At 37.9% G+C, this 13893-nt stretch overlaps 2 protein-coding genes across 2 annotated transcripts; one reads left to right on the forward strand and one right to left on the reverse strand.

The window, feature by feature from the left end:
* The first annotated feature begins 3093 nt into the window (after positions 1–3093).
* Positions 3094–5336, forward strand: LOC141606985 (uncharacterized). Its single transcript, XM_074426363.1, has 3 exons — positions 3094–3390; positions 3554–4225; positions 4437–5336. The coding sequence occupies exons 1-3, from the start codon at positions 3094–3096 to the stop codon at positions 5334–5336; spliced, it is 1869 nt and encodes a 622-aa protein (XP_074282464.1).
* A 5180-nt stretch (positions 5337–10516) lies between these two features.
* On the reverse strand, positions 10517–11845 carry LOC141606986 (uncharacterized). The gene has a single exon (XM_074426364.1). The coding sequence runs from the start codon at positions 11843–11845 to the stop codon at positions 10517–10519; it is 1329 nt and encodes a 442-aa protein (XP_074282465.1).
* Positions 11846–13893: the final 2048 nt, after the last annotated feature.

Genomic DNA, 13893 nt, shown 5'->3' on the forward strand with positions numbered 1-13893 from the left:
ATTTTTATTTCTCTACGAATAGAGATCATATTTGATATATTTTGTTATTTATTTTAATTTTTCTCATATATTCACATCACGTAACTGACATATTCATATCATATCACATAATTAGTTTTATTCCTTTAAATTATTTTGTATTATGCGGTTTTGATATGGAATAAAACGTTCAAGATCGTCATTGTTCAACATATTTGAACAAATAGAGTCATATTCACTAAACTATAAAACCATATCACTAAACTAAAAGTGAATATAATAGAGGCATGAGTTGAATATCACACTACATAATACATATTCATCAAACTACACTGTCATATTCACTAAACTAAAAGTGAATATAATAGTGTTATATTGTGAATATCACACTATAAAGCGCATATTCATTATACAACATTGTCATATTCACTAAAATTAAAGTGAATATGATAGTGTCATATCGTGAATGCATTATTACAAACACAAAACACTTAAATTGAATATGATAGTGGTGACTACTTCTTATAATTGGAAGTTAAATTTTTGTTTTTTTTTTTAAAAAAAAAAAAAGAAAAAAAAAGAAGGAAGTTGAGGATGAGTGAGGAGTGGGGGAGTGGGAGGGAGTATAGAGTATCCTACACATGGGTGTAGGATATAAGAATTGGCTTACCCCAGCATATTGGTTAGCATATTGTAAAATAGGAAATTTTTCTCCATTTTACAAAGAAAACTAACAATCTACTAATCGTAATCTGCCAATTACCAAACACTCAAATTAATTCTGCTAATTATAATACGCTAGTCAAACCTTCTGGTAAAATCTGCTATTTATAATCTGCTTTTACAATCTGCTTATGCTGAAATTAATCTGTTGTTTACCAAACAGGGCCAATGTTATAGCCCATGTTTTACAATTAGTAGAAGAAGTAGATTTTAGATAGTAGATAACATTAGCAGATGAACAACATATTTCGAATGATCTTATTGTCGGTTGTTTGTAAGAGTCCTACATAAATTCAAAACAACAACTATTTCATGTACACCATAACTCCTTTTTTTTCACGTTAGTCTGATTTGTAGTGGTGCTTAACACCTAATCAAACTCAAATTGTAATACGATTATTACGGAGTACTCCGTATGTCTTATCAACATGTAGCCATCGAAGACTAATTTTAAAGTATGAAGTAGTACATTAAAAATTTGGAAATTTTATCATGTTAAAGTTATTAGGATACTTTTATCATGTTAAAAATTTCATTTCTTCTCCTTTCAATTCCACTTCTCTTCACGACCTGTTGTTGCCCCCAACCACCACTACCGGACTCCACCCACCAACCACACATTATCACCGCCGACTATCACTACTGTTTTCTACTGTGACTTTTGTCTATTTTTTTTTTTTTTTTGACAGCAAGCAATGAATACCTTACATTATTTCAAAAGTTACAGTGTAAGATATTCGACTAGGTAGCACCAGAAACATGACCACCAAATCTAGTGCTACCAAGCCAAACCTAAGGATAACATAAACATAAAAAACGGTAACAGCTAGAAGAGCATGAAGGGTATAATGATGATTGCAAGCGAAAGAGCCACGAGCCATAGAACGAGCTTCAAACACACGGAAGACCTCCAAATACCGCCGATACATACGAGCCGCATAGCGACAATAGCAAGGTGAACTTACGATCTTGCGAAAAGATCGTAGAAAGACTATGATGTAGCATACTACATCCAAATAATTAAAGAAAAAAAATAAGGCAATCACAATGTACTGCATGATTCATCGACAACCATCATCCCACAATATACTGCATGACATGATGGCATTGCCGGCAACATCTATCAGTCATCATATCATCCTTTGTAATTACCCCACAAACACTCATGTTCCGATCAGCCGCCGCTCCTCCCCGCGCCGCCCTCCGTCTGCGCGCCATTCCCTTGCCATCTTCCACCCTCGTCGCCGGCATGCTACCACCCAAAATCGACCTCCATAAAATAATACTTTGTAATTAACCACAATCTCTAAATTGAATAAAAACTTCTAAAAAACATGAAAAAAAGCTTTAATTTGATCATAATCATGTAATTAACAAATTTACTATTAGTTTATATTCAATTGTCATCCATAATTGAAGAAATTTGATTAAGCTAAAAGGTTTCATGGTTAACAATGGAGAGAACTAACGTTTTAGGGTTTTTTAAGTCAAGGGTATCAAATGGAAAATATTTCTCAAAATATACCGAAATAAGTAAAAATCGTATCGCGAAAATAAACTATGTAAAATTATATGGATTTCATTTCGAAAAATATTAGAAAGATAATTATTTGATTATGTAGTATGTTCCGTAAAACCATGCCCTTTATTTGGATTGAGTAGTTAAGAAAGAAGAGGGAAATCAACAATTTTTTGTTTGGTCAATAACTAACATAATTATAGTACCAAAGAAAGAAAAGAATGTCGTCATAGTTGCTGGTTTACTGCTAACATTACCGGTGTTAGCGTCTTGAGTTATTCTCCATGACGAAGTTGTGTATCTATTAAGATGGTTTCATAGCCGTATCTGCCAACACAATGAAATTATGAAAAGCACATAAGAATAAAATGAATACAATATATAAAATGAATACAATATGTATAGCGAAAATAGGTCTAAAAACCTCATGATGAAAATTCAAGATAACATAACATGAAAAATCCTAAATAATACTTTGTATGAATTTTCCTTCATGAAAGTGGCATCACCTTAACAATTAAAATTTGTGAACATACTCATAATCATGGAATCATGCGTAGATCATATGCCTTTAATCTGTCATAAGAATGAAGATAAAGGTTAATCAAATTGAGAAACATGACACATATTAATCAAAAATAAATTAAAACTAATAAATAGAAAATAGAAAACTAAACTCACTTACTCAACTAATGAAAGCGATGTTAGAGAGATATTGCTCTGACCTCTCTCTAGGTTTTCTAGGGTTTTGAATTGCAAAATGGCAAGGAGAAACACAAAAAAATCGCTAAAATCACAAAAAAAATAGTAGAATTCGATCTCGTGCTAAGCTGCGTTTGTCTTTCAATAATTGTAAGGAATTAGGGTTTGATATGGAATCACCAGAATTTTCTCATGGCATTCATGGAGTGCCGCGTTCCTGTGATGCTCACAAGACAAAGGATATGAGTGATATTATTGGGATACCGGTTATTGAACTGAGCAATTATGTTGAAGAACCATCCACTTCGTCGGGGACTCCGGTTGAGATTGAGGCAGGCTGGACTGTTGTGTCAGGTAAGCGGTCTCAATCTCCTAAGGAAACTGTTCCTGAGCCTAATCCTAAGAAGTTGTTACAATTGACTGAATCTGATGTTTCTTCTGAGATTAAATATTGGGAGTCTGCCGTGGTCTGCTATGTGTTAGGGGGAAATCCCTCCTGGGAATCCCTCCACAATTTTGTTGATAATCTCTGGGGGGAGCATAAGTTTGATAAAATCTCTTTTTTTTCCTAATGGTGTCTTCATTGTGCGGTTTCCTTCCATAGAGATTCAAACTCTGGTTCTGCAACAGGGGTTTCCGATGTTTGAGAATAAACCGCTTGTTGTTAGACCTTGGTCTGAATCTTGTAGTCTATTGAAAGAACGGGTTCAATCTGTGCCTAACTGGTTAAGGCTCTGTGGGTTGCCTCTCAAGTTCTGGAGCCTGTCTAGTTTGGAGAAACTTGCTGGTTTGCTTGGGAAATTCCTTAAACGGGATGCTGCTACTGAAGCTAAGACTAGATTAGGCTATGCTAGATTGCTTGTTGAAGTGGAGATTGGCCAGGATTTCCCTGAAGATTTGAGTTTTTTGGATGAGAAAGGTAATGAGATCAGAATACAAGTAGAGTACGAATGGAAGCCTACTGTATGTTCTACTTGTAAGGGAATAGGGCATACAAAAGAAATTTGCAAGCCTCCTAAAGCTACTAGGCACGACATGAGACCCCCCAAACCTCCTGCTAAACCTCCTCAGAAACTCTGGAGGCCTGTGCAGAAGGTGGTCAATCCTCCAGTGGTTCCTAGTGGTCCTGCAGCAACCCCTCCACCATTTGGGGGTGTCACTCATCATGACTCTTCTCTTATCACTCCTGTTAGTGTCTTGCAGCAAGTTACTAGACAGGAGCATCAGGGTGGGTCTGCTATGGTGTCACCCAGTAAGTCTTATGCTGCTGCTGTCTCTGCAAGGGATAGAGGGAAATCAAAAGTAAGTGGGAGTTTAGTGGCAACACCTATTAATATTTCTAATGGATAAAATTGGCTGATGGAATGTTAGAGGCATTAATAGTATTAATAAACAATTAGATGTTAGGAGATTTCTCAACAATAATAATGTTGGTCTTTATGGCTTAGTTGAAAGCAAGGTGAAGTTGCATGACTTTTCTAAGGTTCTGAATAATCTTGGGACACATTGGCAGGGTGTGAATAACAATGTGTTTCACCATGGAGGGAGAGTTTGGCTTATTTGGAATCCTGGTCTTTTCAGTGTTACTATCTTGTCTGTTGGCTCTCAAGCTATTTCTGCTCAGGTTGTTGAGAATGGTTCTGGAGACATTTTCTATTTCAGTGTTGTGTATGGTTTCAATGAGGATGACTTGAGAGGTGAGCTTTGGGATCATCTGTCTACGTTTCATGATAACTATCCTGGTCCTTGGGCTGTATGTGGAGACTTCAACAATGTTCTGCATTTCAATGAGAGAATTGGAAGAGAGGTGACTTGGAATGAGATTGCTGCTTTTAGGGAGTGTGTTGATTATTGTGGGTTACATGATTTAACTGGAAAAGGGGCCTTTTTTACCTGGAACAACAAGCAGAGTCCTTCTGTTAGGGGATTCTCTAGGATTGATATATTCCTTATTAATGATGATTGGATGGCTAAGTACCCTGATGCTTATGTGCATTTCTTACCTGAAGGACTATTTGATCACAATCCTTCAGTGTGCTTCAGAAGACAGGATAGAGAGCATATAAAGCCTCCTTTTAGATATTTTAATATGTGGAGTATGGATGAACAGTTTGCTGAGGTAGTCCAGGCTACTTGGGCCACTAGCATTGAAGGGACTATGATGTATAAATTGGTTCAGAAACTTAAGCTGCTGAAGACTCCTTTGAAAGCACTTAATAGCAATAGGTATTCTGATATTGAGAAGTCTGTGGGTGTGGCTAAGATGTTACTTGAGGATTTGCAGAAACAGATGCATGACAATCCTACTTATATGTCTATTTTGGCTGCTGAAAGGGAAGCAGGTGCTTCTTATGATCAGTTAAGCAAAATGCAGCATAGCTATTTGCTCAAAAAGCTAAAGTGGAGTGGATAAAGTTTGGGGATGAAAACACTAGATTTTTCCACTCACACTTAAGAGCTAGGCATATTCATAATAGGGTTATGACCATTAAGAACCAGGAGGGGGTGTTGTGTTCTACCCCAGAGGATATTGAGGAAGCTTTCTTATCTTATTACAAAAATCTACTTGGCACAAGTCAGTCTACTAATCCTGTTCATGTTCCTACTGTTAGGACTGGGCCTACTATCCAAGCCTCACATGCTGATATTCTTCTATCTCCTGTCACCCCTGAGGAGATTAGAGATAGTATTTTTTCAATTCCTTCCACTAAGACTCCAGGACCTGATGGCTATTCGAGCCAATTTTTTAAAGATGCCTGGGAAATTGTGGGGGTTGATGTCATTGCTGCCATTCAAAATTTCTTTCAACATGGGCAGTTGCTTAAGCAAGTGAACACTACTACTCTTACTTTGATTCCCAAAACTTCTCACCCTGGGAGTGTGCTTGAATTTAGGCCTATAGCCTGTTGTAATACAGTCTATAAAGCTATTGCCAAGATCCTTTGCAACAGATTGAATAAGGTTCTACCTGAGATTATTAGTCCAAATCAAGGGGGGTTTGTGAAAGGGAGGAGTATTGTGGATAATGTTCTAATCTGTCAGGACCTGGTTAGACTATATAATAGGAAAGCTGCTTCTCCTCGTTGTTTAATCAAAATTGATCTAAGGTAGGCCTATGATTCTGTTGAATGGTCTTTCTTACAACAAATGCTTGAGGCTTTGAACTTTCCTCAAAAATTCACTCAGTTGATTATGGCCTGTGTTACCTCTCCTGCATATTCTCTTGCTGTTAATGGGGGGTTATTTGGCTTCTTTCATGGGAAGAGGGGGCTTAGACAGGGAGATCCCATGTCTCCACTTCTATTCACCCTCTGTATGGAATATCTGTCACGAATCTTAGGGGTGGTAGCACAACAAGATGGGTTTAGATTTCATCCTTTATGTGGACATATTAGACTTAATCACTTACTGTTTGCAGATATATCTTATTATTCTGCAAAGGAACTGAGCCTGCTATCATGTGGATGCTCAGAGGTTTTGCTACCTTTTCTGCTGCTACTGGTTTGCACTTGAACAAGGACAAGCCTGAGATTTATTTCAATGGTATGTTAGCTGCTCATATGGATAATATCATTTAGGTCTCGGGGTTTCATAGGGGTACCTTACCTTTTAAGTACTTGGGTGTTCCTATCTCATCCAAGAAATTGACTAAATCTGAAGGTATGAAGCTAACTGAGAGGATTGTTGCAAGAATCAGAGGTTGGAGTGCTAATAAAATACTTGTCTTATGCTGGGAGGCTAACCCTTGTTCAGTCTGTTCTTACCACTCTTCATTCATATTGGGCTACTATATTCTTGATACCTAAGGGTATTATGAATAGGATCAATGCTCTTTGTAGAAACTATTTGTGGGGAGGCAAGGCTGAGTATACTAAGGCTCATAATGTAGGGTGGGATATTTGTTGTATGCCAAAGACTGAAGGAGGACTTGGGCTCAAGGATAGCTGTAGTTGGAATGTTGCTTTGTTGGGTAAATATGTGTGATGGCTTGCTTCTAAAAAGGATCATATGTGGGTAAAGTGGGTAAATCATGTGTATATGAAAGGTAAGCACTGGTCTGATTATCAAGCTCCTCCTGACAGCAGCTGGTCTTGGAGGAAAATCACCTTTATTCTACAAAAATTTAAGCAAGCCTATACTAATGATAAGTGGCTCAATTCTGATCTCCAGTATACAGTGAAAGCAGGATATGATTGGGTGAGAGGAGTTCATTCAGTAGTCCCTTGGTGTCATCTGGTTTGGAATAAGCTTAACTTACCTAAGACATCTTTTATTTGTTGGACCATTATGCATCAACGTTTACTTACTAAGGACAGATTGCTCAGAATGGGAATGACTGTGGACCCTTTGTGTGAAATCTGTCGTGTCTGTTCTGAGGATCATCAGCATCTTTTGTGGATTGCTCTTACTTTCTCTATTGTTTCAATTTACTCTTGTCTTCGTTGAGGATGACTGTGCAGCCTGCAAATGTGGTTCACTGGTTCTCTAATGCCAGGAATGTTACCAAGCTGCAGAAGAGAGTGTTTGGTGCTGCCTATGTTGCTCTTCTATATCAGATCTGGATGTGCAGAAATGAGGCTAGAGTGTCTCAGTTTGTTAAGAAACCTGAGGTTGTTGTGCAGCAGTTGCTAAAGGATGTTAAACTGAGGTTTCACCGTCTCAATATGAGCAAACTAAATCAGAGAGATAGCAGTTGGATTTTGAATATTTAGTTCTCTATTATAGTTTTGATTTGATTGTATAGTTTCATATAGCTTTTTGCTTTAGCCATACAAACAGGATGTAAAAATTTTGAGTTTGATTCTAATATACTTAACCTTCCCCAAAAAAAAAAGAAAATAGAAAACTAAAATTAGTCAATTACATAGGTAAAAAAATACTTTCCAACATAAATACAATGCTAAGAAAAGAGCACGACAAAAGATGTGATGGCAGGCTCTGTTATATAGTTATATCAATGAATGTATATATTTATATTTAATAGCTGTAGATAATTTTTAACAGTTGTAGGGCGTTGAAGACAGAAGAGGAATTAGGGTTTTGGTTGGTTCCGACTTCAGACACATATTTTAATAGTTTATCTTAAAAACTATCTCATAAATAACATAGGACTCTAACAGGTTTTTTTAATTATCTAAACAATAATAGATTTAAAATAAGAATATTATTTCTAATAATTTTTTATTTTAGAGTTTTAAAAAACTTGGAAACTCTCATAATACCTGAAAAAAACCTCTTTTATATATATAGATTGATTCTAGGAACATAAGCAAAAGAAATACAATGAAAGTTTGTCGCTAGATTGGTTATATCGTCAATAGTATTCCTAGTCTAATGTTTGAGTTGAGAGAACCGTAGAACTTGAGCAAGAACCTATAGACAATCAGAGAAAATGTTAATATGAAGGATGTTGCGAGAGAGTGCCCACTTTAAGGCTTTCCTAATTGCCAAATCTTTCGCTTGTTCAGCATTCTCAACACTTCCTTTGATACAATTCAGAAACAACATCATTATCAAAAATTATACACCCACCAAAACCGGCAGCAAGCTACTTAGACCACGCAGCATCCACATAATTATGAGACCGAGAGCACAGCTCACAGAACTCTGAATCAAAGGAAAGGGTACTCCATTACCTAAGTTTAGTCAAGTCTTCCTCCATAGGTGTTTGGAAAGCTATGGACCCCGGTTTCCCATCTTCAACAGAAAGAACTAAGTTAAGGGAATCTTGATATAATGTGATAGCACCAAAAGGAGAACACTCGGTATTATCAAAGATCTATTGCACTGTACCACCAAAATAGTCCAAAAGGTACACAAAAAGGAGAGGCAAGCCTCTTGCTTATTATTAGCCTTAAAGAGGAGAGAGAGCCAATTGCAAACCCAAGACTGGAGGCTCAAATTATCCCCTGATTGTGCCCTATCCCCAGGAGACTTCCAGCCCAAACTCTACTAGCAAATGAGCAGTTCCGGAAAAGGTGTCAGGTGATTCCGTTTCTTGTGAATCACAAAGCACGCAAGTAAAGGGACCATCAAAACCCCTCCTTAAGAATCCTTCCCCAAGGGGCAACGATTCCGTGAGAAGTTTCCATATCGGAATGATCCAGCTTTCCGGCCCTGGTAGGTTCCATAGAATTTTCTGAAAGACACCCATACACGCAGCATGAACTCTTGAATGGTCCTTCGGGGTAGCTGAAGTGTTCCAGGAATTTTGTAGCGCAATGTGATAGCCAATCTTAACTAAGTAATTCCCGGACGACGAAATCGACCAATAGAAGTTGTCACTGCCATCAGAGCATCGAATCGGAATAGCAAGAATGTCATTCACATAGGCGTCATCAAAATACATAGACATGAGTCTATGGTCTCAACAATTGCTGTTACGAATAAGATCTTTAATTTTCAAATTACACAAGTTGGGTGAATCAATTAGCAGCTCTACACCTCGTGGTTTCGACACCGTTCCGTGAACCCATTTAGTATTCCAAACACCAAGATCAGAAAATGGAGAAAAGTTCCACGCTAAAAGAGGTTTGATGAGTTGAAGGCCCCAAACGATACATTTCCATCCCCACGAAGAATTACTCTTGCCATCATTAAAAAGCAGATCACCATCACGCCACTTTAAGCCATATTTAGCACCAATAGACTTATTGAGAATAGAATTTGGGTGAGTAATCATTCTCCATCCAATCTTTGCTAGGAGTGCTTGATTGAACTCCTTCGTACGTCTAATACCCGACCACCATTCCCTTTGGGTTGACTTAGGAAAAGCCTACTACACCAGCTAATAGAAGGAGATTTCTTATGACCTGCCCACAAAAAAATGCGACAAAATAGCAACTAATCTTTTTGTCACACTTACCGGTATTTTAAATACCGATAGAAAGTAAACAGAGAGGGAGGACAAGACCGAAAAAATCAACGTCAATCTACCCGCCGACGATAGAAAAATGCAATTCCATGAAGATAATCGCTTCCTAACCTTGTTTATGATAAACTCAAAAATTTCTCTTTTACTCTTATTACCACCCGAGAGTCCGACATCAGTAGGAATACCCAAGTAAGAACCCAAATTAGTGCCACACGGTATATTGAAGGTTTTCAAACATTTTCGAGCAAAGGACAGACTAGAGCTCGGGCTTAACGTTATAGAGGACTTATTATCATTAATAACTTGACCGGAAGCATGACAGTAGTCCTTAATAACTTTGTCCGGACTTACGCAACTCTTAGAATTACCTTCAATAAATAAAGAAGATAGAATCATCCACAAAGAGCATATAGGAGATAGGGATACTGTTTTTGCTGACCTTAATTCCTTGTATAAACCCCTCCTTCTCCGTACGTAGAATGTTTAAAGAGAGAATTTTAGTACACAAAACAAATTTATAAGGGGAAAGAGGATCGCCTTGACGAAGACCGCAATGCGGGTGGATACGTCTTGAAGGAACTCCATTTACCAATATTTCATACGACACCGTCGTGATACACTTCATAATCAATCAGCTGAATGAAGTTAGCTATGAGGGAATCCCATCAGGACCAGCGTACCTCTGATAAAGTTGCAGTCCAACCGGTCATAGGTTTTACTCATGTCTGCTTAAAAACCATCCTACCCTTTCTACCATTTCTAGATGAAGAAATTTTTTGTAATCTTTCATTAGTAATTAGTATATTATCACTAATATTCCTCCCAAGAACAAATGCGTTTTGAAAGTCACCCACTAGTTTTTCCATGAAATTCTTCAATCGATTAGTGATACATCTTGTAATGACTTTCATTATAACATTGCACAGACTAATCGGTCGGAAGTTATCAACCGTTTCAGGGGCACTAGATTTAGGGATAGGAACTAAGAAAGTCTTATTCAGGAATTCTGGTGAACAATTACCATTAAGAATAGCCAAGACAGTCCCAACAACATCATGCTTAATAAAGTGCCGACATTTATGGAAGAAAATAGCAGGAATACCATCAGGTCCCGGAGATTTTAACGGGCCAAGTTGAAACACGGCCGTGCGAACCTCCTTAGGAGTAAAACGAATGCCAAGTGCATCTCTATCATCAGGAGAAAGGAACCCTTTATTAATAGTGAACAAATTTTTGACAGTAGAGAGGTACTCATAAAAAATGATCTGATTCGTTCCTTCTTTAAAGAGTCTAGAGTAGAAATGGACAAATAATCCTTTAATGTTCTCACTGTCAAAATTCCACTCCCCATTATCCATTTTAATCCCAGCAATGTAATTCATGTATGCCCTTCCTTTAACCCAATTAAAGAAGTACTTGGAGCATCTATCTCCCTCCGTGTTCCATTTTATTTTGGCCCGCTGTTTCCAATACTTATCCGAGACCTTAGCGTACTCCACTTGACTAGCAAATGCAGTAGTAAAAATCTGAGTCATTCTTTTTGTCTCAATTTCATGCAAACCTTTTAACAAAATGTCATCAAAATCGCTCCATTTCTTATTCCATTCTTTCCTCTTAGAAATAGACCAAAGACGCATACAATTTCTAGCTCTGGATAATTTACATATCATTCTGACTGTAACAGGGTCTGAGACAAGGTTAGGCCATTCGTTATGTACCAAGCGAATACATTCCTCATAATCCAGGTTCCAAGCCTCCATTCGATAAGGTCTTTTACCATTACAAGAAATTAAATCTGTTTTAAATATAATAGGCGCGTGATCTGAAACTTGAATCGGATGATGAGTAATACCAGAATTCGGAAAAATATCATTCCAATCCCACGATCCATAACCCTTATCAAGCTGTTTCAGCACTACACTGTGATCTTCCCTCTTGTTACACCAAGTAAATCTTGGCCCCTTATACGGAATATCCATAAAAAAATGCTCAACTTTCCATTTATTAAAAAATGCAGCTCCCGGAATCCAACCCTTACTACCCCTCATTTATCTTCTTGATAATTAACTTGGTTAAAGTCCCCTATAATTAGGAAATGATTTTCAAAATAGCGAATCTGTTGACTAAGATCATTCCAAACAACTTCTCATTTGTGGGTGACCGGTTCACCATAGATAAGACATAAATACCAAAAACTACCTTTGGATTTCATGACTTTGAAGATAATGAAGTTTTGACATGCTATAATACACTCAAAATGGGCACCGGGTCTAAAACCAAACCAGAGGCCTCCTTTGGTTTCATGAGCATCCACACCAAAACTCCGAGAAAACCCAAAAGAACGAAACATAGGATCAACTAAGTCTACTTTACATTTTGTTTCAGCTAAGAACAGAAAATCAAAATAATTACTGGAAAGAAGCACCCTAGTCTTTGCAATTATAGGGGTAAGAGGGTTATTTAATCTCCTTACATTCCAACAAAGTCCTTTCTTGAAGAGGAAAACCACCACAGCAAGACCAACCAGCTCCACACCAGGCTCATATCGACACGACCCAATGATTCACCCCAATAAGAATTCAACCTATTAAGGCTCACCACATGCGGTCGAAAGAAAACAATAACCATCCACATGCGGTCGGAATAAAACAATAAACATGCGATCGAAAGAAAACACTGGAAAAAAGGAACGATAGATGGACCACCACAGTCCCTTACCAAATCATTCCAAAATTACGCACCACAAATCCAGCACCCACTAGACTAGAGAATCAAATAACAAAACCGCAACAAACACAAGAGCTTTAAGGCATAAACCTCAAGACTTCAACCACCCCAACAGTCAAAAGAACACCAAAAGTGACAGTAACCACCAAGACAAGGTCCAACATAGAGTCATAGACCCTTACCATAAAAGGCAAAAAAACATGGAGTAAGAATTGATCGGAACCCCGCAAAAGACACCCAATTTCACCTAACGACACGTCGACGCCTCCCAGGACCACCGCCATACGTGCAACAAGGCCAAACAAAGGGACGACAGAGACAAAACACTAGTGACACAAGAAATGGGCCGATAGGTGGGAGGAAAGGGGGAACACCATATCAGTCCCAAGCATCACCATAAGGAACAACGCCAACTCAACAAACGAGCCAAGCACGTCGACACATACCAACGAAACAATTAAAAGACAGGCCATTGATAACTCAATATTTTACGCACTTTTAACCCACGTTTTATCTCTTATTTAGTCTAGTTAATAACCCGAGTTAAGTTAATTCACCCATTTTAGTATTAAATAAAATATTAGTCGTCTAGTTTTATATAATGTAATTTATATTACTTTTTGGAAATTGGTACTGCTTTTGGACGTTTCATTTTGTAGGTACTAAACAAAGTGAACCCGAATCAAGTATAAAAAAAAAAAAAAAAAAAAAAAAAACAGAACAGTCGAGTGATGGGTCAATTGTGGGTAGTGTCGATTCGTAACCCTTGTCCACCAACGAAAGTTGGTTAGGTTGTGAATTGGATACCCGGAAATTGGTCTTATCACTAACCTAGGTTGAGACCGAAAGGGAGAACCAAGGGAGGGTACCTCTAGACTAGCGTTTGAAATCGACCTCCGAGAGGAGGAGTGGGATGACCCGGAATACGATGGGTGCTTAGTGACCTTAGCCAACTACTAGGCTACCTCGGGAAAATGCATGTTTTCGGGGTAGTTGGGTGTTAAGTTAGGGATTCCGACCTTCGAACCCGAGAGGGAGGTTGGTGGGTAGAGCTAGTGTCCTATTATGAGCCCGAGAGGGAGTTAGTAGGCGAATTAGAGCCATTTCCCCCTTGCTTGTCTACCCGAATGATCAACCTAGGGAATCGTGATATGGAATTACGAATTGTTGGTGAAAATCGGGTCCTAGGCTTTTAATTCCTTGAATTACATCATTTTCATTTTCTTGCTTATTTTCCATAATTAGTTCAATTGCATTTTAGTTTATTTAGTTTAGTTGATTAGCAAAATATCAATCTATTTCATGATCCGCGTAGCTAGCTTATAATCTAAGACAAAACTAATACTCAAACTTGATCTCCTTGTGGTTC

The sequence above is a fragment of the Silene latifolia genome, chromosome 10 (genome assembly GCF_048544455.1).
Source record: "Silene latifolia isolate original U9 population chromosome 10, ASM4854445v1, whole genome shotgun sequence".
Taxonomy (NCBI): domain Eukaryota; kingdom Viridiplantae; phylum Streptophyta; class Magnoliopsida; order Caryophyllales; family Caryophyllaceae; genus Silene; species Silene latifolia.